The sequence below is a fragment of the Alexandromys fortis genome, unplaced genomic scaffold (assembly GCF_014885135.2).
Source record: "Alexandromys fortis isolate MF-2015 unplaced genomic scaffold, M_Fortis_MF-2015_v1.1 scaffold_258, whole genome shotgun sequence".
Classification (NCBI taxonomy): domain Eukaryota; kingdom Metazoa; phylum Chordata; class Mammalia; order Rodentia; family Cricetidae; genus Alexandromys; species Alexandromys fortis.
In genome coordinates this window covers 487174-509363 of record NW_026068132.1, presented here as the reverse complement: position 1 = coordinate 509363, position 22190 = coordinate 487174, and the positions used below count along the sequence as shown (strand labels likewise).

General features: G+C 41.1%; 1 protein-coding gene across 1 annotated transcript in view; it reads right to left on the bottom strand.

Annotated features, from left to right (window-relative positions):
- The window catches only part of Rnf212b (ring finger protein 212B), a 44588-nt gene extending 29145 nt beyond the window's left edge, over window positions 1–15443 (bottom strand). Inside the window, exons 1-3 of the mRNA XM_050126169.1 lie at window positions 15344–15443; window positions 10936–10988; window positions 10655–10729 (exon numbers count right to left, since the gene is read on the bottom strand). Coding sequence (XP_049982126.1) covers window positions 10655–10729; window positions 10936–10988; window positions 15344–15443 — 228 coding nt within the window. The remainder of the gene's footprint in view (window positions 1–10654; window positions 10730–10935; window positions 10989–15343) is intronic.
- Window positions 15444–22190: the final 6747 nt, after the last annotated feature.

Below are 22190 nucleotides of genomic sequence, written 5' to 3'. Positions count from 1 at the left end.
CCCCCAGAAAGCCGACAAACTCATGGAAACTGAACAGTCAACTACTGAACCACACCTGGGTCAAGGAAGAAATTAAGAAAGAAATTAAAGTCTTCCTTGAATTTAATGAAAATAAAGAGACAACATACTCAAACCTATGGGACACGATGAAAGCAGTGCTAAGAGGAAAGTTCATAGCACTAAGTGCCCACTTAAAGAAAACAGAGAAAGCATACATTGGGGACTTAATGGCACACCTGAAAGCTTTAGAAAAAAAAGAAGCAGAGGTGCCCAGAAGGAGTAGAAGACTGGAAATAATCAAACTGAGGGCAGAAATCAACAAAATAGAAACACAGAAAACAGTCCAAAGAATCAATGAAACAAAAAGTTGGTTCTTGGAGAAAATCAACAAGATCGACAAACCCCTATCCAAACTAACTAAACAACAGAGAGAGAACACGCAAATAAATAAAATCAGAAATGAAAGGGGGGACATAACCACAGACACAGAGGAAATCCAGAGAATCATTAGATCTTACTATAAAAGCCTGTATGCCACAAAACTGGAAAATGCAAATGAAATGGACATTTTTTTAGATAAGTACCATATACCAAAGCTAAACCAAGACCAGGTGAATGATCTAAATAGACCTGTTAGTCGCAAAGAACTAGAAACTGTTATCAAAAATCTCCCTTCCAAAAAAAAATACATTTTTTAAAGACAGGATTTTTCTTCGTAGCCCAGCTGATCATGAATTCATGATCTATTGTCTCAACCTCCCATGTCCCGGAGTCACAAGTATATACTACTATGCTATCTTCATATTAGTAACTTCAAAGTAAATTTCCTTATAAAGATAAAGCAGAAGGGATCTCTTTATCATGATGGATAAAACTGGCATGTTTAGAGTTGACTATTCTCCCTCTTTTCTTCTCCCTTTCCACCTTCTTAGGCAATCAAATAACTTAGTTTAGGCTTGGTGGTGTGGAACTTTTATTTGGTTTGCTCTGTTGAGTTTACTGTGACAGCTCAGTCTAATCCAAGTTTTCTATAAATTGTATTTAACACACAGAACATAACTCTTTTTGTTTTGAGACTAGGTCTTATTATATATCCCTGACTATCCTGGAACTTGCTACAGACTAGGCTAGCCTTTAACCCACAGAGATCTACCTGTTTCTGCCTCTCCATTGCTGATATTAAAGGTGTCACCACTGCAGTCAGATAGAACATAACTTTTATTTATTGAGGAGAACAATGTAAAACTTCAGTTCTGAGTTAGGTCTATCAAAAGACTGGAGAGAGGAAATGGAAGACACCTGAATTTTGTTCATCATCTTTAGTGACAAATACCTGAAATAACTTACGAGAGAGAGACTTTTTGGGCTTGTTGTTCCAAAGGTTTCAGTCTATGATTACCAAGAGGATTAGGTACTTTTCTCTTGCTGTGATAAAACACCATGGCAAAGACAACACATGTCAAGACAAGAAATGTATTTGGGCTACTGATACAGAGGGTTAAATTCCATGACGCTAAAGGGAAGGCAAAGCAGCAAGAGCAGGAAGCTCACATACCGAACCACAAACATAAAGCTGAGAGGGTGAACAGGGAATGACAAAAGGCTTTGAATTCATACAGCCTGCCCCTAGTGATGTACTTCCTCCAAGAAGGTTGTATTTCCTAAACCTCCAAACATCACCATCATCTGGGAACCATGTGTTCAAGTGTCTGTGGGGGATATTCTCATTCAAATCACCAAGTAACCTGAGTTTTGTACCTGTGGCAAGTCACAGTGGGACCATGTAGCATAGGAAGCCCTCAACTTTAAATTGCTGGGAAGCAAATATAAGGGGATAGGGTCTCTATATTCCCTTCAAGGACATGTTCCAAATTATCTAACTTCCTTCTACTAGGCCTCATTTAAAACAAAACAACATGATTACTGCTCCACTACAGGCTTAGGGTCACAGAGTAAGTGACCATGGACCAAAGTCTAAAACTTGTGAACCAAAATAAACTTTTCCTAATTTAAGTTTTTATCAGAAATTTTGTCATAGCAACAAAAAAATTAGTTGACATCACCATGGGGATGCAAAGAGCATAGATTTGAATATACACATTAAAAACTCTAAAAATACCTTATTATCCAAAGCAAGGGGGCTGAGGAGATAGTTTAGTTAGTAAGGTGCACTTTGTCACAAGCATGAGGACTAAGTTTGATTCCCAGAACCCATGTGTTAAAAAGTTGGGCGTTGCTATGGGATAATGCTCTTGTACACTGTAAAGATTTGTCACTTTTATTAGTTTAATAAAACAATGATTGGCCAGTAGCCAGACAGGAAGTATAGGTGGGGCAATCAGACTAAGAGAATTCTGGGAAGAGGAAAGACGGGCAGACAGTTGTTAGGCAGAAGCAGAGGAAGCAAGATGAGACTGTCTTATTGAGAAAAGGTACCAAGCCACATGGCTAAACATAGATAAGAATTATGGGTTAATTTAAGTTGTAAGAACTAGTTAATAATAACCCTGAGCTAAGAGGCCAAACAATTTATAATTAATATAACCCTCTGTGTGCTTCTTTGGGGTTGAAGGGCTACAGGACCAGGTAAGACAGAATGCTGTGCATGAAATTCCAGCACTGGGGAGGCAGAGACAAGGCTATCTGGACTCAATGGCCAGCCAGCCTGCCTAGTCTACTTGAAAAGTTCCAGCTCTCCTCAGATTCCTATTCTTACCATATTCCTAGTATTACCACTTTACAACATTTTAGAGATGAACATTCAGAGTTGTACTGTGTGGTCCTGGCTGAGCTGGAACTTGCTATGTAGACCAGGCTGGCATTGAACTCACATAAATCTGCCTGTCTCTACCTCCCAAGTACTAAGAATAAAAAGACATGTACTACAATGTCTGACTCTACTGATTCTTTTATATTTTAAGATTTATTTTTATTAGCCGGGCAGTGGTGGCACACACCTTCAACCCTAGCACTCAAGAAGCAGACGCAGGTGGATCTCTGTGAGTTCATGGTGTACAGAGCTAGTTTCAGGACAGCTAGGGCTACACAGAGAAATCCTGTCATGAAAAACCAAACCAAACCAAAAGAAAACAACAACAAAAAAAGGTTTATTTTATGTGAATGTGTTTTGCTCACATATGTATCTGTGAACCATGTGCATTCAGTGCCTGGGGAAACCAGACAGAAGAGGACATCAGATTCCCTGGGACTAGAGTTACAGATGGTTGTGAGCCACCATGTGGTACTAGGACTCAAACCCAGGTTCTTTGGGAAAGTAGTCAGTGCTCTTAACCACCAAGTCATCTCTTCAGCCCCCTATTAATTCTTCTTAAAGATAATTATTAAATCCTTCTGTGTTGTTCATATTTTATCAGGAGCTAATAAGCTATAAGATTAATAGCTCTGATGCTGTTATTGCCTTCAAGGAAGGATGGAGAAGAAAGCAAAAATGTATAACACAATACAGTGTAGGTACAGTGTGTATTTATCCAGGTATATGTTTAATGACAAGAATGTTCTAGATAGAGGCAAAAAAGAAAATTATTTATACAAATAATTCTTAAGTTTGTCGTGGAGTACTTGTCAGTAATACACCAAGCCCAAGGTTTGATTCCCAGCACAATAAATAAGTAAGTAAATACAACAACCATACTTTCATTTAGAAAGGTTCTTCTGGCTTCAATATAAAGAAAAGATAGCAAAAGAAAGGTACTGGAGAACAGAAGATCTATTATGAAGCTACTAAAGTAATCCAAATCAGAAACTATGTGTGACCTGAATTGCGAGGCTGTAGATACAGTTGACTGTTATGAGATATTTTAGAGACAGAATTAATAGGATTTAGTGCTGGATCAGACAAAAGGAAAATGGTCTGATCTCCATAGAGCTCAGAGTCTACACAGCCTATAACTGACAACTATAATAATTCAGGGGATGAAGAGGGTTAGCAAGCTGAAGTTGTAATTCAGTGGTAGATTACTACTTGCCTAGTGTTCATGAAGTCTTGGGCTTTATCCCCAGTGCCACCAAAAATAAACTTTGTATGATAGAGAATGAAGAAAGACCTAACTTAAGTATACTGGACAAAGATGTTATTTCTAAGATCACATGTAAGGTTGTGACATTTCTGTTTCTGAGATGGGGACTCATATATCCCAGGCTGGCTTCTAACTAGTGAAGATGACCTCAAACTTCTGATCTTCCTGCTACCACCTCTAGAGTTCTGGGATTATGTGAGTTTTCTACTATGCCCAGTTAATTCGGTACTGGGGACTGAACCCAGGGCTTTGTGCATCTAGGCAAACAGTCTAACAACTGAGCTAAATTCCCCAGGTCATAGGCTAACATCTTTACTAGAGATAGCAGAGTTAAAAATCATTCTCAAGTTGATAATTAAAACCATAGGCATAGATAAAATTATCTGTTGCATGAATAACAAAAACCCAGAGGCAGATATTAGGGTTCAATTTGAAGACCAGAGAAGCAAAGCAGCTAACCACTAGAGAGACCTTTTATTTCCACCAAATCTTCAGACCAAAAGGCAAGATCCTGTCTCCATGGATCCTTAGACTCCATACTCCAGTGAGTTCCTGTCTCTTCCCCTTTATATTTTTCTTTCCACCCAGCCATATCGCTCCTGTATCCACCTCCCTCGTGCTAGGATTAAAGGTGTGTGACTCCTAAACACTAAGCCACTACCACTTGGATCTGTTTCTGGATTGATCTTGTGTAGCCCAGGGTAGCCTTGAACTCAGAGATCTGACTGCCTGTCTCCTGAGTGCTGGGATTAAACGCATGTGCCACTACTTCCTGTCCTGAATGGTAATTAATGTGGCTGCTTTGCCCTCTGATCTTCAGGCAAGCTTTATTTATTAAAACACAAATAATATATCACTATAATTATTCATGGCACTTATAAAAAGCGAGGAAAAATAGCATTCGGAGAAATATAACTATTTAGGAGATGTACAGATGAAGATGAACCTCAAAAGGGAACAGTAGAGTTGGTTAAGATAGCCAAAGAACATTTCTAAGTAGAGAACTCAGACTTCAGATGTGACTAAGAGATCAGTTAGAATAGAAATAAAAATTATTCACTGATTTTGATGAGAATGCCGATACCCTTAGCAGGGGCAGGTGTTTTTGTTTTTGTTTTTTTGATTTTCGAGACAGGGTTTCTCTGTAGTTTTTGGTGCCTGTCCTGGATCTAGCTCTTGTAGACTAGGCTGGCCTCGAACTCCCAGAGATCGACCTGCCTCTGCCTCCCAAGTGCTGAAATTAAAGGCGTGCACCACCACTGCCTGGCGCAGGGGCAGTTTTTAACGCAAGAGTTAGAAACAAGACCACAGAAGGCTGTGAAAAGTTCAGAAGTTGAAACAGACAGGACAGACAAATAGATAGTCCAATATGGTGCTAAGACTTGACTCCAGGTACTCTGTGGGGGATGGCAGTAATCTTGCTAAAGCCAGTCAGCCTCAACTTTTACTCACATGACTCATCTCTCAGCAGTGCCTTACTCAGTGACTATATTTACCTTTGAAAGAAAACATTTTCCTTCCTTGACTTGACTTCTGGGGCACCACATAGTTTCGTTTTTACTTCTGACTGCAGTTTTCCTAATTTCTCTTCCTGCACCTAACTGCTAGATAGTGAAGGGACTCCTTTTACATGATCTGATCTGTTCCCAAGAGTATTTGCTCTGTGTGTATGTGTTAGGGGTCAGGGAAGTAGGATGGACACAGTGTCTTGAACAGGGATGGATACATGGCTCTGGTATTCGAACATTCATCTTACCCTGACCCACACCCATCACTTCTCTTCAAACATAATTTTCTGGCAAGATAAGAACTTGTATCTCAGTTCTTTCCTATGCTCTGAACTCCAGAATGAGCTGAACCTTCCTGACTTCTCCACCTGGATTTCTGAGAAGCATCTAAAACCTAATGTGTCTATATCTTCCTGGCAGATCCAGAAGAAAATCAGCCAGAAAGAAATAATTGTAGATTTCTGAGGAAACAATCAAAACAAGGTTAAAAACCTTTTTATCACTTTGCACAAGCAATATTACTTATTAACTTTTTAAAAAATAAATTATTTTCTAGGTGTAGTATTGTACACCTTTAGAAGCAAAGGCAGGTGGATCTCTGTGAGTTACAGGCTAGTCTGGCCTATATACTAAGCTCTAGGACAGCCACGGCTATACACACACACACAAACCCTAAAACACAAAAACAAAACCCAACATCTCTACCTCTCCCACCACCAAAAAAAAAAAAAAAGCAATCTTTTGGGCTTTCATCAGCTCCCTACCCTAATTCCATTCCTGGAAGTCCTTTCCTATTTAGTTATTTAATATTTTTTAGATTTACTTATTTATATATTTTATGTATAAGTGCTCTATCTGCATGTGCACCTGCATAGCAAAAGACAGCACTGGATCCCATTATAGACAGTTGTGAGTAACCCTGTAGGTGCAGCCAGTGCTCTGAACCACTGAGCCATCTCTCCAACCCTCCCATCTATTTATTTATTCATTTATTATTTGTGTATGAGTGTTTTGCCTCAATATATATGTGCTATGTATATAACTGTGAGGTCAGAAGAGTGGGTCTGAATCCTTGGAACTGCAGTTATGGATGGTTGTGAGCCACCACGTGGGTGCTGGGAACTGAATCTAGATCTGCTGCAAGAATAAGTATCCTTAGCCAGGCAGTGGTGGCACACGCCTTTAATCCCAGCACTCGGGAGGCAGGCGGATCTCTGTGAGTTCGAGGCCAGCCTGGTCTACAAGAGCTAGTTCCAGGACCGGAACCAAAAGCTACGGAGAAACCCTGTCTCGAAAATTCAAAAAAAAAAAAAAAAAAAAAAGAATAAGTATTCTTAGTCACTGGGTTATCTCTCCAGCCCTTCCCCCTTTAAAGTAAGCTGTCTATTTCTAATGTCTAAGTCAAAAAGCATTACTTTTTCTCTACCTTCTCCTGGCAACTGCTGGTATTTTTACCTAACCTATACTATGTTTTTTTCTTAAACATTAATAAAAAAAAAACTGTCCTTGAGTTTCTAGAATACAAAACAGAGAAATAACAGTCTTTTCTCGTGTGTGTGTGTGTGTGTGTGTTGCTTGAGAATCAACCCCGGCCTTTCTCCTTGCTGGGAAAGGCCTCTGTCACTAAACTATAACCTCCACGCCTTTTTTCCCTTTCTGCTGCCACCACTGATTCAAAAACAGTCTGCTTAGATTTTTCCCTCCTGACTGGTTTTCCTGCCTCTACTCTTAACCTTATTTATGGCTCAGTCACTCAACATCCACCTTAAAATTATACATTATATAATGTTGTTTCCTTGTGCAAACATTCCAATGGTATAACTTCACTTAAAAGAAAAGTAAATGTCTTGCCAGGGTCTACATACACCTACTTCTTTGACCTTACTTTAAATAACCTTCTTCTTAACTGGCCTTACATATTCAGTCACTTATAAGCATTTCTATTTTTTATTTGTTTGTTTTTGTTTTATGAGATAGGATGCCTCTATGTAGTCCTGGCTGTCCTGGAACTTGTTATATAGACCAGGCTGACCTCAAGCTCACAGAGGTTGTCTTCCTAACTCTGCTTCCTAGTGTGGGGATTAAAAGATGCACTACTGCACCTGGCTCTACAAAACATTTCTTATGAACACAATTTAGGTCAGACATCTAGCTAGATATTGAGTTCAACAAAGATGCAGCTGCCTTTGAAAAGTGAGAAGAACAGAAATGTGAACAAGTAAATCACATTTTTAGAATTAAGTATTTTGCAGAGTTAAAGGCAATGTAGGGTATAAAAGACAAGGCAAAATTGTGCCGCAGAAACCATTGAAGGCTTCACTAGAGAAGGCACAATACTGTACACATTTGAAAGGTGCCTAGTTTTGAGTAAAGGTGGGATCTATGGTCTAGGAATAGAAGTAAACTCATAGGTCCTTACAGGCTCTTAAATTTCCTTGAAAAATTTAGAGTAGTCAAGCATTCAAAACAGGCAGTTTTATCAACAACTAGTGCAGAGCAGAAAAAAATGTCCTTGTTGGGTCATTACAGAGAACAGAAATGGACATTTAGAGCAACAGTCCATTTGTTCATCTAAGGACAATGTTTTAGATGTTCATTCCATATAAGAAACTATTCAAAGAGAACAGCAAACAAAACTGACAAATCTCTGTACTCATGGGGCTGCATTTCAGTGCAGGAGTCAGACAATAAACAAACACATAAGACGATGGTACAGACAGGAGCTATGATGAGAAGTAACAAGAAGCAGGGGGAGCTGGATCTGCTTCTAAGATGCCAGGGAAGATCCTTCTGAAGAAAGAAACTTTAAGCAGAAGCTGGGGTGACACAGTTTAGGGGAAGGTATTACCTCAGTTATTCAACTTTACAGATTAGGAAAATACATTTCCAGACTGCTGACTTTACCAAACTGACCCTTCACTGAAGTGATGATTAACTGACCCTTACTATTTATTTTACCTTGATTACTTCACCATGTATAATTGGTCCCATGATTAGGCAGGTTAAGATTCAGACTATATATAATTTCTTAACTGATCATTAACTAACTATGGGTTTAAATATTAACCAAAGGTCTGCTCTTTCCCTTGTTCATCTGACCTCTTTTACATTTCTCCTTGAGTCTCAGCTGGATTTTATCTATTCATAACACTAAATGTAGTACCTCAAATATAATGGCTCATCCAAATGACTAAGACAGCATACAGGCAAAAGCTTTAGTTCTTAGTTCTGCTTATTGTATTTCCGGAGTTAACACACTGGGGACTGGGGAAACACTGATGATAGCTTCCATGTTTAGAAGAGATTTATTCAGGCTGGTTGTGGTGGGACTTGCCTGTGATCCTAATACTTGGGAAATGGAGGAAGAACAATCATTGAGTTCAAGGTTATCCTTGGCTATCTATTTAGAAAGTTCAAAGCCAGCATGAGCTACAATGAGACCTGTCTCAAAAACAAATTATACTCTCTTAAGAATAAGAACTGATGGGGGTAGATGTGGGTGAATATCTTTGAATCTGAGAGAAAATCTGATCTACAAAGCAAGTTCCATGACAATCCCTGCCCCCCCCAAAAAAATACAAAATTAAAAAAAATAAAATAAAGTATTCCGATCATGTAATAATCATTATACCTTTAAAAAAAAGAATAAGAACTGATATTGGTAGAAAGCTTGCCTGGTATGTGTGGAACTCTGGACTCAACTCCCAGCAACATATCACACAAAAGAATAAGGAAAAGAGTATTAAAGCCAAGTGTGGTTTTTGGAACATGCATGTAACCCCAGCACTCAGTAGGTAAAGGCAAGAGGATCATGCATTCAAGGCTAGCCTAGTCTACAAAGTGAGATTCTTTCTTTAAAAAAAGGGGGGGGAGATCTAGTGGAGCTCAGTTGGTAGAGTACATGAGACCTTGGGTTCTATCCCCAGCACATACAAGTCTAGAAGGGTGTAATATTACTGTATTCTCAGCATTCAGGTAAAAGATGGAAGGTCAGAAATATAAGGTCATCCTCAGCTACACAGTGAGTTCTGAGACACAAGAGACCCTGCCTTCAGGCTAGAGAGAGATGACTCAGTAGGAAAGGCATTTGATCCCAGCACCCATGTGGTGGGAAAAGAGACGAGAACTGATTCCTGCAAGTTGTCCCACGTTCTTGTTGTGGTATGAAATAACCCCTCTCCTAAAATACATGCACAAACAATTCTCTCTCTCTCTCTCTCTCTCTCTCTCTCTCTCTCTCTCTCTCTCTCTCTCTCTCACACACACACACACACACACACACAGAGGCAGCAAGCAAATAAAAAAGTAGTAGAGCACTTGCCAAACATGAAGAGGGCCTGGGGTCTAATAACAACAAAAGGAAGTGATAAAATCTTTTTAAAATTATATATTTATTATGTGTGTACACACATATGCATGCTCACACAAAGAGGTGAGAACAACTTTTGTGAGACAGTTTTATCATTCCATCGTGTGTGTTCCAGAGACTGAACTCAGGCTGTTGGCTTGGCAGCAGGTGCCGTTACCCACTGAGCCATCTCTCCATCATATCACAAATGAAATTATCAAATCTATCTTTGAAGGTCTATACATGGAATTTTTAAGAAAATGTATCTATCTTCAGAGGAAGATGGTAGAGTTCCTTAGGGCACCTTTAATCACAGGAATTGATTATCAAGTAGGAACTACAAAGCAAGATTCAACTAGATTGTGGTTTTGACAGCATACCATAGATTCCGGGTTAGTAAAAAGTTAACTGGTAGAGATCTGTATCAGGGAAAAAAAAGAGAGAGAGTAGTTTCTCTCTACTGCATACAAAGACAGCTTAAAGAGAAACTCCTTGCCTGGTGTGGGCAGTGCATGCCTTTGATTCTAGCAAAGGCAAGGCAGGCAGATCTCTGAGTTCGTGGCCTGTCTGGCTGACGGAGTTCCAGGACATCCAAGGCTCCACAGAGAAAAAAAAAAAACTGTCTCAAAGAAAGAAAAAAAGACTTCCCTCACCCTTTTCTTGGAGACAGGAGTTCTGCATGCCCAGCAGCACTCACTACATAGCCTAAGGTGGCTCGAGCATACAGCAGTAAGAACTTCTCTTTATTTTGGTTCTCATACCTGAGAGATGTGACTAAAACACTGCAAAGCTGTCTCCACGGGGCTTTTGAAGAACTTCTTCTCTTGAGGTTTTAACTATGAAGAGAGAAAGATACACAGTGAGAATATTCACAACAAAATGAAAGAAAATACTGACCCTGGAACAAAACAACTCAATGTTTTACAACTACTATCTTCAAATTTGTTTCTTCTTTTTGTTTTGAGCAGTTCATCATCTGTGTCTATTCTTCCTACTGGCCAGGGACTGGATGAGGCAGTTTGTGATGAAAGTGAAGACTTACATTATCAGAAAGAGCCAGATGCTTGCAACGACTTCCACAAACAGCACATTTTTCTAAGAGAAAAAACGGAAAAATATTTGCTCTCAAAAGCAGGAGGTAGGATTTTCCTAAAGTATGTGGTAACTGTCAAGTAGGCTATCAAGAGAAGAAAACAGGCTCTTAACTAAATTTTGATTATCATTAAGATATTAACTTAACCTGTTCTCTAAATCAACATTTCCAAACAAACGTGTTGAAGTATGAGGCTCTGCGCTGTGCTTGTCTCCCTTTTTTTTCTTTGTTTTTGAAACAAGGTGTCATAAATGTAGCCCAGGCTGGCCCTGAACTTGCAGCAAGCCTCCTGTCTCAGTCTCCTGAATATTGAGACTACTACACTTACTGGTAGATCTACTGTGTCAACAGAAGTACTGGAATACATTTGCATATGCTCTGGGATAAATGTAAGAGTACCAATGAGTTTCACTGTAGGTGACTTTGTAAAAAAGATTTATTGTGAATGTTTTGCCTACATGTATGTCTGTGTACTGTGTGCATGTCTGGTGCCTGAGGAAACCAGAAGAGGTGTCATATCCTCTGGAACTAGAGTTACAAACAGTTGTGAGTCACCATGTGGGTGCAGGATCCTCCAGAAGAGCAGCCAGGGCTCTTAATCACTGAGCCACCTTTTCAGCTGACAACTCTTTTTAAAATCTCTCTACCTGACAGTGGGCACACCCTGGGCACTGTAAGAGGCTGGTTCCTGAGTTATCCCACCCAGCTGTCACCTTGCTAATATTCCTAGGTCTTGCTCTAAAACTCTCCTACTCTTCAATTAATGCATCTGAAAGAAGCAAAGTGTAAAATTTCTAAGCTTTCCTTATAAAATGCAATCTAACCAGGTGCAGATGATTAAAATAAACGCTACAGGATTGGAGATGAGGCTCAGTGATAGAGTTCTTGTTTACCGTGCATAAGACCCTGGGCTCATCCATTAAGAAAAAAAAAAAAAAAGATAAATGCCATGTCAGGAAAAAGCATTACATGGCTTTATGCTTCAGAGACAATCACTCCAAAGTGAGCTGCTGTCACCATAGTGAGGTCTCATTGCACTGGCAGATATCTCAGAAGGGTCATGAGGGTTACACATGGAAAAAGTTCTCCAGAGACTATTTAACCTGACTTGTCTTTCCTTGGGGAATAAAGTTGCTTTCCTAGTCTTCCCTCCATGTTGTTCTCAGTATGAGTTAGTAAGTGAAAAACATTCTACTTAAAAGAAAAACAACCTGTACAGCTCTCTAGAACCAACAGGGTAACAGTTTAGGACTCTTACCCTGGTGGACAGAAATTTCTATTGTTTTCTACTGCCTACCCCTTTAGCTCCCTCTTTCACCATTTTCACCTTTCTCTGTATAATCTCAACTCTGTGGAAGCATCTGTGCTGCAGTTTAATGGCATCATATGTCGTTACACATTATACTGTTGCAATTTTTAAAGATGTGTTTTTATTTTACATCTATGAAGAATTTGCTTGTGTGTATGGATGTGTGCCACACGTGGTGTGTGCCTAATGCCTGTGGAGGCCAGAAAAGGGTGTCAGATCCCATACAAGTAGTTACAGATGATTGTGACACCATGTGGTTGCTGGGAATTGAACTCAGGACCTTTGGAAAAGCAGGCAATGCTCTTAACCTCTGAGCCATCTATCCAAACCCCACTGTTTTAAATTCAAATGATCTTTGCAAAACAGCAAACTCCAGTTTATTGTTCAAAACCCTATTGCAGCAGAATGTCTTCTATTTGTCCTTGATCAAAGCATCCTGTCCTAAGTAGGGTAAATTGTCTCTTCTGAAATTTTGATAATTTATAGGCTTCTTTTGTTACTGTTATTTTTCTCAGACAGGATCTGTATGTAGCCAGACAGGTCTTTAACTCCTCTGTTCAAGTAAGCCACCCTCCTGAGCCTCCCCAGTAGCTATAGTAATATACCATCATGTCAGCTCCCCCAGCCCTCCCAAGTGTACTGTGGGAAAGTGATTTTATGCTCTGTAACTTTGTCACTTGTATTGGTTTAATAAAATGCAGGCAGGAAGTACAGGCTGGGTGACCATAACAGGAGAATTCCAACATTTGGGAGGCAGAGGCAAGCAGATCTCTGTGAGTTCAAGGACAGCCTCATCTACAGAATAAGTTCCAGGACAGCCAAAGATACACAGAGAAACCCAGTCTCAAAAAACCAAAAATTAAAAAAAATAAAAGAAATAGAGTTTAAAATAAAGCCATGTAAAGATGGGAAATACACGAAGAATCTGGATACTGCATGTTATTGTGTTGTCTTTCAGTTGTTTGATGGTTGAGAAAGGAGCAACAACTACTAAGACATTTGATTATAAATGCTGCTGAATTAATCCAACCTATATATTTTGAAAATGCTTTGGCTTCAAAATTTAAGTCAAAAGATATGTTACTTTGGAGAAGAGGCTTTGCTTTTCTTTCCACAGGAAATGGGAGGCTGTGGATTCATTCTGGGTTAAGAGAAATCAGAGAAGATCTCCTGAAAAATCTCCAATACGAGTGGATGGCCCAGATGATCCAACATTTCAAAGGAACTCTGTTGGAGTTTTCTCTGAGTTCTATATACAGAACAGCCTCAAGATTGCTGGCTGAGATGATCAAGCCTCACAGAAAATTCCAGTCAGGATTTGACCATAATCCTAAATTTTCTTTAGGTCCCCAAAAGGTTATCAGCACCCCCAATCAGCAGGAAGTATCCTAGAAAACTACGCCCACATTCCCCCAAAAAATGGATTTTTGGGGGCTGAAGAGATGGCTCAGCGGTTAAGAGCACTGACTGCTCTTCCAGAGGACCCAGGTTCAATTCCCAGCACCCACATGGCAGCTCACAACTGTCTGAAGATCCAGTTTCAGGGAATCTGACACCTTCACACCAATGCACATAAAATAAAGTTAAATAAACTATAAGAAATATTTTTTAAAAATGGATTATGGATGTTTATCTTTGTTTAGAGTGTAGGTTACAAGTTGTTATGGATAATAAACAGGCAAAAAGCTAAATAAAAAAGATTAGATTCAGAGTTCTTGTTTTGAAAAGTAAAAAAGGGGAAGTACTATGGGACAATGGTCTTATTCGTAAGATCTGCCATTTTATTGGTTTTATAAAATGCTGATTGGCCAGTAGTCAGGCAGGAAGTACAAGCAGGGTGACCAGAACAGGAGAATTCTGGAAAGAGGAAAGGCTCAGCCTGCAGTCAAGTCATCCAGACACAGAGAAAGCAAGATGAGAATGCCTCACCGATAAAAGGTACCAAACCATGTGGCTAACACAGACAAGAATTATGGGGTAATGTAAGATGTAAGAGTTAGTTAATAAGAAGCTTGAACTAATAGGCCCACCAGTTTATAGTTAATGTAGGCTTGAGTGTGTTTCTTTGGGAGTGAATGGCTGCAAGACTGGGTGGGAAAACCTCTGTCAACTAAAACAAAATAGTTAGGATTAGGGGTGTAGCTTAGTGATTTTTACAGTCTTCCAGAGGTCCTGAGTTCATTTTCCAACACTCTAAAACAAAGTGTCCTTTCTTTAAGACAGGGTCTCCATTTTTAGCTCTGGCAGTGGACTGTTAAATCAGGCTGGCCTCAAACTCAAAGATCTGCCTGACTTTGCCTCCCCAGTGCTGGGATTAAAAGGCATGTGCCACCATGCTCCACCTGGTCTTCAAGTTTCCTTTCTAAAACTTGATAGTTATGAAAAGTTGGCAATCATTTATTCTCTGAAATAATTTCCTCATTTGCAAAATAGTGGTACCAGTAATTATTACCAAGGACTGTGGTGAAGATTATATAAAACTAGTACTAGTGGCTGGGTATGGTGGTGTATGCCTGAAATCCCAACACTTGGGGGGGCTGAGACAGGAAGACTGTGAGTTCAAGAACAGGCAAGGCTACATAGTAAGAGCTTGACTCAAAAACAATAAGAAAACCAAAAACTATTTTAAAAATCTGTTAATTGAAAATAAACATTGTAATTTATTTTTTAAATTGTATGGGATCTTGGGATGTAGCTTTCTGATAGAGCATTTGCCTAGCATGTACAAAGTCCTAGGCTCTATATTCAGCACTGCCAAATAAAGAAATACATAGGAAACTGTTCATTAAACTCCAGTTTTAGCACCACTGTTCTCATCCATTACGGCCCTTCCTGACACAACTAGGAACACTGAGGACCAACACATTGGCTATATCCCTTAGCTTCACTCTTACTAATGGAGTCCTTTAACTCCAAAATGGACAGCTGCCTACAATATTTACATTATCACCGATGCCTACTAAGTAGTTTTTTTTGCTACATCACACAGAGAAATGGTTACTCATATCTAAGTTAAAAAACATTTTGGGATAAATTGAAGTCACTCACCCAGAGTCATACACTTTTTACAAAAAATATGGCCACAGCTGGTAACAAAGAAATGGGCCCCATCCTTTCGGAAACACTGGTTGCAATGAAACCAATCCATTCTGGATCAGAGAAAGAGAAAGAATAAGAAAAATGTGGAATATAATATAGCTGTTCAAAATTGACGTAACACTGTTTGTTTAATTTTTTCTATGTGTTTGGGTTTTTTTTTTTTTTTTTTGAGACAGGGTTTCTCTGTAGCTTTGGAGCCTGTCCTGGAACTGGTTCTTGTAGACCAGGCTGGCCTCGAACTCACAGAGATCCTCCTGCCTCTGCCTCCCGAGTGCTGGGATTAAAGGTGTGTGCCACCACTGCCTAACCTGCTTATCTTTTGGTAGTTTACTGGATGTGGGAACATATTTGTGGGCATTCCATTTGTCTGTAGGGATATACATACAACATGAGAAAAGAAGTCAGCAAAATACATTCAAGAGCATGTGTTTTTATGTGTGTAAGAATAGTAGAAAAGTCTGGGGCTGGAGAGATGGCTCAGAATTTAGGAGCACTGGCTGCTCCTCCAGAGGACCCAGGCTCAATTCCCAGCACCGACATGGAAGTTCACAATTGTCTATAACTCCAGTTCCAGGGATTCTGACACCCTCACACAGACACACATGCAGGTACACTAATGCAGATAAAATAAAAAGAAGTAAAATCAATAAAAACAAACAAAGAATAGTAGGAAAGTCATAGAAAAACAGAAACCAGGCCTTTCTTTTCTTGGACTAGTAAGTTGTATTTGTATTTGTTTGCTTTCTAAATTTTCAAGCTGAACTCATATTCTAATTTGTAATTATAAACACAATCTTTTAAAATGAAAACATACAGCCGGGCAGAGTTGGTGCATGCCTTTAATCCCAGCACTCGGGAGGCAGAGGCAGGCGGATCTCTGTGAATTCGAGGCCAGCCTGGTCTACAAGAGCCAGTTACACGATGGGCACTAAAGCCACAGAGAAACCTTGGCTCAAAAAAAAAAAAGAAGAGAAAAGAAAGAAAGAAAGAAAGAAAGAAAGAAAGAAAGAAAGAAAGAAGAAAGACATGCCACCATATTTGTGTGGTGCTGTACAAGTACTCGACGACCACTGGGCCCCAGGTCCAGGGCTCAGAGGTTAAGTTTCTTGCAATAGTGCAGAGAAAGGAGCCAACAGAGGGTAGTGGAGCAGAAAGATCACACATTAGACACTTGGACACATTTTATATAAGGGAAACAGTGGAGTGATCATAGTCTCAGCTTATCCACAGCTTCTACTCTGCAGAAACCCACCACAGGTCTGGAAGGTGTAAAGTCCAGTCATGTTTTGACCAGATTTATCTTCTTCTTTTTTTCTCAGATGACATACATTGATTACAACTAAAACTAGTTTGTCTAAAGTTCCATCTTTACTGGCAGTCTTGCAATTAGAACCCAAGTCTCCCGACTCTGTGAAACACTCATGTTCCTACATATAAGAGCCTTTGAAGCTGGGTGGTGGTGGCGCATGCCTTTAATTCCAGCACTTGGGATTGTATGATTCTGTTTTTTTCTGACAACAGCAATTTTTGTTTTCTTTTGCAAGACAGGGTTCCTCTGTATAGCTCTGGCTGTCCTGGAACTCTGTAGACTAGGCTGGCCTCAAACTCAGAGATTCACCTGCCTGTCTCCTGAGCACTAGTTTTAAAGGCACGCCCGGTAGCAACAGCAATTTTGGTATAATTTAAGTATATAACCAAATAAAATGGTTATGTGGGACTTTTAAAAAAGAGTATTTATTTGGTAGGTGGAGCAAACATGTGCCACAGGCAAGTATGGGGGCTACAGGATAACTTTTGGGAGGTTCCTTCTTCTACCAAAACGATTCTGGGAATCATGAGCGCCACATAAATGGCAACCACCTTTACCCTGGAGCCATCTTTTTAGACCACTTTGTGAGATTTATTATTTTATTTTATTTTTTCCGAGACAGGGTTTCTCTGTGGCTTTGGAGCCTGTCCTGGAACTAGCTCTGTAGACCAGGCTGGTCTTGAACTCACAGAGATCCACCTGCCTCTGCCTCCCGAGTGCTGGGATTAAAGGCGTGTGCCACCATCGCCCGGCTTGTTTGTTTTTCAAGACAGGGTTTTTCTGTGTAGCCCTGGCTGTCCTGGAACTCGCTTTACAGATTAGGCCGTAGTTTTTGCTTTTTTTTTTTTTTAAATGAAGAAACTGACATTTGAAAAATAAAGCAGTGAGCTATAAAGAACACAGCAAAATATGTTGAATATGATTGTTATTTAATAATATTTATTAACTTGATCCTTTAAATTGAAAAAACAAAACAAGTTACTATTTCCCTCCCACAATCCTTTTCTCTCAACAATTCTTCATTTTTAGAGTTCCAGTTTACTTAGAGGCTTACTGAGTGAATGAAGGGTACTTTGCACCTTAAAAATTCTGCCACTTACCCAGAGAGGTAACACACACATTTAGTTCCAGAACTCAGGAGGCAGAAGCAAGCTGACCTCTGTGAGTTCAAGGCCAGTCACAGAGTGAATACACGTCTTTAAAAAAAAAAGCCTGCCACTTAAAATTTATAATCGCCAGGCAGTGGTGGAGCACACCTTTAATTCTAGCACTTTGGGAGGCAGGGGCGGGTGGATCTCTTGAGTTCGAGGCCAGCCTGGTCTACAAGAGCTAGTTCCAGGACAGGCTCCAGAGCTACAGAGAAACCCTGTCTCGAACCCCGCCCCCCAAAAATATTTTATGATCGCAAAATTTTAAAAAGTACTGAAGGCAGGTGAGATGGTACAGGGGGTAATGGTGCTGAGGGTTAAGCCTGGTCACTTGGGTTTCATACCTGAGACCCACAGGCTGCCTTTTGTCCCCCACACACGTCACTCTCATAACCACGTCCCCACCCTGCCACACAGTAAATGTAAAATTTTCTTTAATTTATTAACTAGTAGTGGGAGGTGGTACATGTCTTAATCCCAGTACTCAGGAGGCAGAGGCAGGCAGCCTCGGTGAGTTCGAGGCCAGCGAGTTCCTGGACACCCGAGGCTATGCAGTGTGGAACTGTCTAAAAAAACAAAACAAAACAAAACAAAAACAAACAGGGGTGACTAAGCCGTTGCCACAGCACCAGGCTGGGCTCCGGCAACTTCGCGGGGTGCTAAGTGGCGCCGACTGACTGGGGCAGGGCCCACGCGAGGCCCAGCGGCCTCCAGCCCGGCTCTCCCGGGCTCGCGTCCCTACCAGCTCGGGATCCCGCGCTTCAGCTCTCAGACCATCCGGTTCTCTCACGAGGCGCTGGAAACGGCGGGAAAACAAACAGCCGCCACCAGCGCAGCTTCCGGCACGAGGCTGCCAAGCCCGAACCAGCGCACGCCGGCCCGAACCAGCGCACGATGTGGGCGGGGCCTGGCGGGGCGCCGAGTCCCACCGCCCCCCTCCCACCGCCCCGCGCAGCCGCAGAAGCGCCACGGAGCCCTAGAAAGGTGGGGCCTACGAAGGCCAGAGAAGCCAAGGAGGGCTTCGAAGTAATCCGGTGTTACTGCGGAAGCTGGGCGGTGAAAATGAGCCCATTAATGTCCCAGCAAAATGATCCCAAAACCAAAGAAAACTGAGTCACAAAGAAAGTTTGACATGATCTAAAAAGAAATTAAAATAGTGGGTGTATTACAAGTACAGCATAAATCAGAAATAAGAAAAACTAAAGTTACATGGATAGAGGCAGATTGGCTATGAACTCAGAACTACCAGAGCTCCAGAAAAAAAAAGTTTAGCTTTTTTGGTTAAATAATTGAACTCAGCATTGTGGCTGCATGCCTGTAATTCCTGCACCTTCCCAGGGTGAGACTGGGAGATCGAGAGTTCAGAGTCATCCTCAGCTCAAGTCCAGCTCCAGCCTGAGACACTTAAGGTTCTACCCCAGAAAGAAAAGAAAAAGGGAGTGGGGAATAAATGGAGATGAGAAGAGAAGAAAACACTGAAAAGAAAGGAAAGAGAATAACCGTTTCCACTGTGCTGGTTGTCCGTTCTTAGGTCAGTGTGGTCTAGATAGCAAGTTTCAGAATATCATGGGCTACAGCAAAACTCTTAAAAAAAAAATTAAAACAAACAACAGAACAAGAAATCAGAAAAAAAAAAATCAGTGTCCTATGTGGTGGGAAACCAGCCTCACTTAAATGTTAAAATATAGAGCACCCGTAATTTTAGAAATATGTTATTGATACCTATTGATGCCTACCAATAAATGTACAGAAGCAAGGCAGTGCTAGTACTCACCTTTAATCCCAACACTGAAGGCTTGGGGGGAAGGGGGGGGAGAACAGGCGAACAGTTCGACACCAGCCTGGTCTACATAGGGAGTTCCTGGACAGCCAGGACTCCACAGAGAAACCCTGTCTTGAAAACAGAAAACAAACATACAGAAAATAGACTGGGGTTGTAGAACACTTGAGTTCGGTTTTCAGTGGCCCCCTACACACAAACAAGAAATAGGAGGGAAAGCAGAAGCGCTAAGGACATTTGGAAAAATTAAGTTAGGAGTAGGAGGGAATTATGGTGGGAAGGGAAGATGAAATTGTTAATAAATTGAGATAGGTCACTGGACAGCCGTTTGGAGGAATTGGGCCTGTTGGGTGTGGTGGCTCACACCTGCAAAGTCTGCATTTGGGAAGTTAGTCTGGGACATATGGTAAATTCCAGGCTAGCCTGGACTACAGCGCATAACCCTGTCTTAAAAAATATTTCTATCTTATTTTTGTTTTCTTTCTTTCTTTTTTCAGATAGGGTCTTGGCTGTCCTGAAAATCATTATGTAGACCAGGATAAAGAGCTGCCTCTCTCTGCCTCCCAAGGGCTGGCATTAACGGCTGTACCACCATGCCTGGCTTAAGTATATTTCTTGCATTGTTTATCAGGATAAATTTTAAATTGTTCAAAAATGTAAGTGCAAAAATGAAGAGTAATTATAACCCAGGAAAGGGGGAAATATTAATAGTAAATAAAAATCTAAATAAATAAAAGATTGATGAATTTGACTCTTAAAAATCCTTTTAGCGCTGGGGATAGAGCTGGTGGTTTAGTGCTTGCTTAGCATGCGTGAGACCCTCAGTTCAATGGCTAACCTCCAGCACTCTCCAAATTCTTTATTCAATTTTATTTTATTTTCGTATGTATCTGTTTCTGCATGGTTTGTGGGTACCCCTAGAGGCCAGAAGAGGGTGTTGGATCCCCTGGAACTAGAATTTCAGGTGGCCACCAAATGTGGGTGTTGGGAACTGAGTCATATCTCCAGCCTCCCTCTCAAAAATTAAAAAAAAAAAAACACTTCTGCTTGAAAAAGCATACTTAAACATGGGGGGGGGTCGTGACAGATAAAATTTACTACTAAGAGACAAATTGTGAAATCAACTTCTATAATAAAGGGCTAGTACCTTTAAAGTACAAAGAGCTTTTTAAAAATGTCACCAACTTCATAAAACTTGAATAAAATAGATGAATGGTTAGTTCCTAGAAGAAATAATATGACCTTTAAGGGCTGGGAGTACAGCTCAGTGTTAGGTCATTTGCGTAGCAACCATGAGCTGTGGGTTCAAGTCACAGTGCTGCAAAAACAAAACAATACACCCTTTGAATGGTTCGAATCATTTATTTATGGTGACTGTTATTATTAGTGTGTGATGCACTAGTGGGGGGTGTAGGGGTCAAAGGCGACTTTTTGGAATTGGTTCTATCCTTCCACCATGGGTCTAGAGATCAACTTTAGGGCCCTTTTGCCCACTGAGCCGTCTCACCAACCCCCTTTCAACATTTTAGAAAATTCATAACCTCACTTTTAATAAGAAACATACAAATGAAAATGCCATCGAAGTACCACGTTCAATCTTAGGGTCCGATAAATTCTGTTTACCAGGTACCAATGTTAAGTCTCAAACCCTATTTAACATATCAAATGGGACCTGGCCCCCAGGTTCTCCCAGTATCCCTCAGTCTACCTGTTACAGGGTATGGCTGGCAAACTCTGCCCTCCAGCCTGAACCCTCCAGCCCAGGGCTGGACTGCCCTTCCCCCAGAGGCTCTTCCCTGTAGATCCAGACATTTTGATTATCCACTCCTTTTGGTATCTTTGCCCTCTTGGCTGCTGCAGCTGGTTCCTCTCCCTTCCCTTCCCTTCCCTTCCCTTCCCTTCCCTTCCCTTCCCTTCCCTTCCCCCCTTCCCCTTCCCCTTCCCCTTCCCCTTCCCCTTCCCCTTCCCCTTCCCCTTCCCCTTCCCCTTCCCCTTCCCTTCCCTTCCCCACCTCCACATGGCTCAGGCCATGCCCACTCTGGACTCTCCCAGCTGTCCCTGCCTCTGGCTATGCCCTCCCTTTTGATCTACAATAAGCTGTCTTCTCTACCATCTCTAGGAAGGGTCACGTCCGGTCCCTTTCATGTCTTCCATCCAGTGGGAGAAGCCGTTTATAGGTTGAGCATCTCATGTGGCAGTGGACTGAGATGGCCTGAGCTCTCCAGTGGCAGCCAGGGCCTGAGGGATCTGGGTGGAAAACACCTGCACCTCATAGCAGTGAGTGTAGGCTGTCTTCTGACCGCCACCATGGTGATTTTAGGGTCCCAGGAAGAAAATGGTGATCGTCACAGCCCCGGGGAACAGAAAAAAAGGCCAAGAAGCGAAAAGGAAGCTCAAATTCCCAAGCACAACAGGTTACTTTGCTGAATTGTAATTGGAGCCAGAACCCATGGGAAAATACAGAATTTGCCCCCATCTTCCTCCTTCTCCCATTTCCACAGCAGCGTGGAGGGAGGGTGTAGAGAAGCAGCCCTTTGGGAACACCCTCAGGTTTCTCTT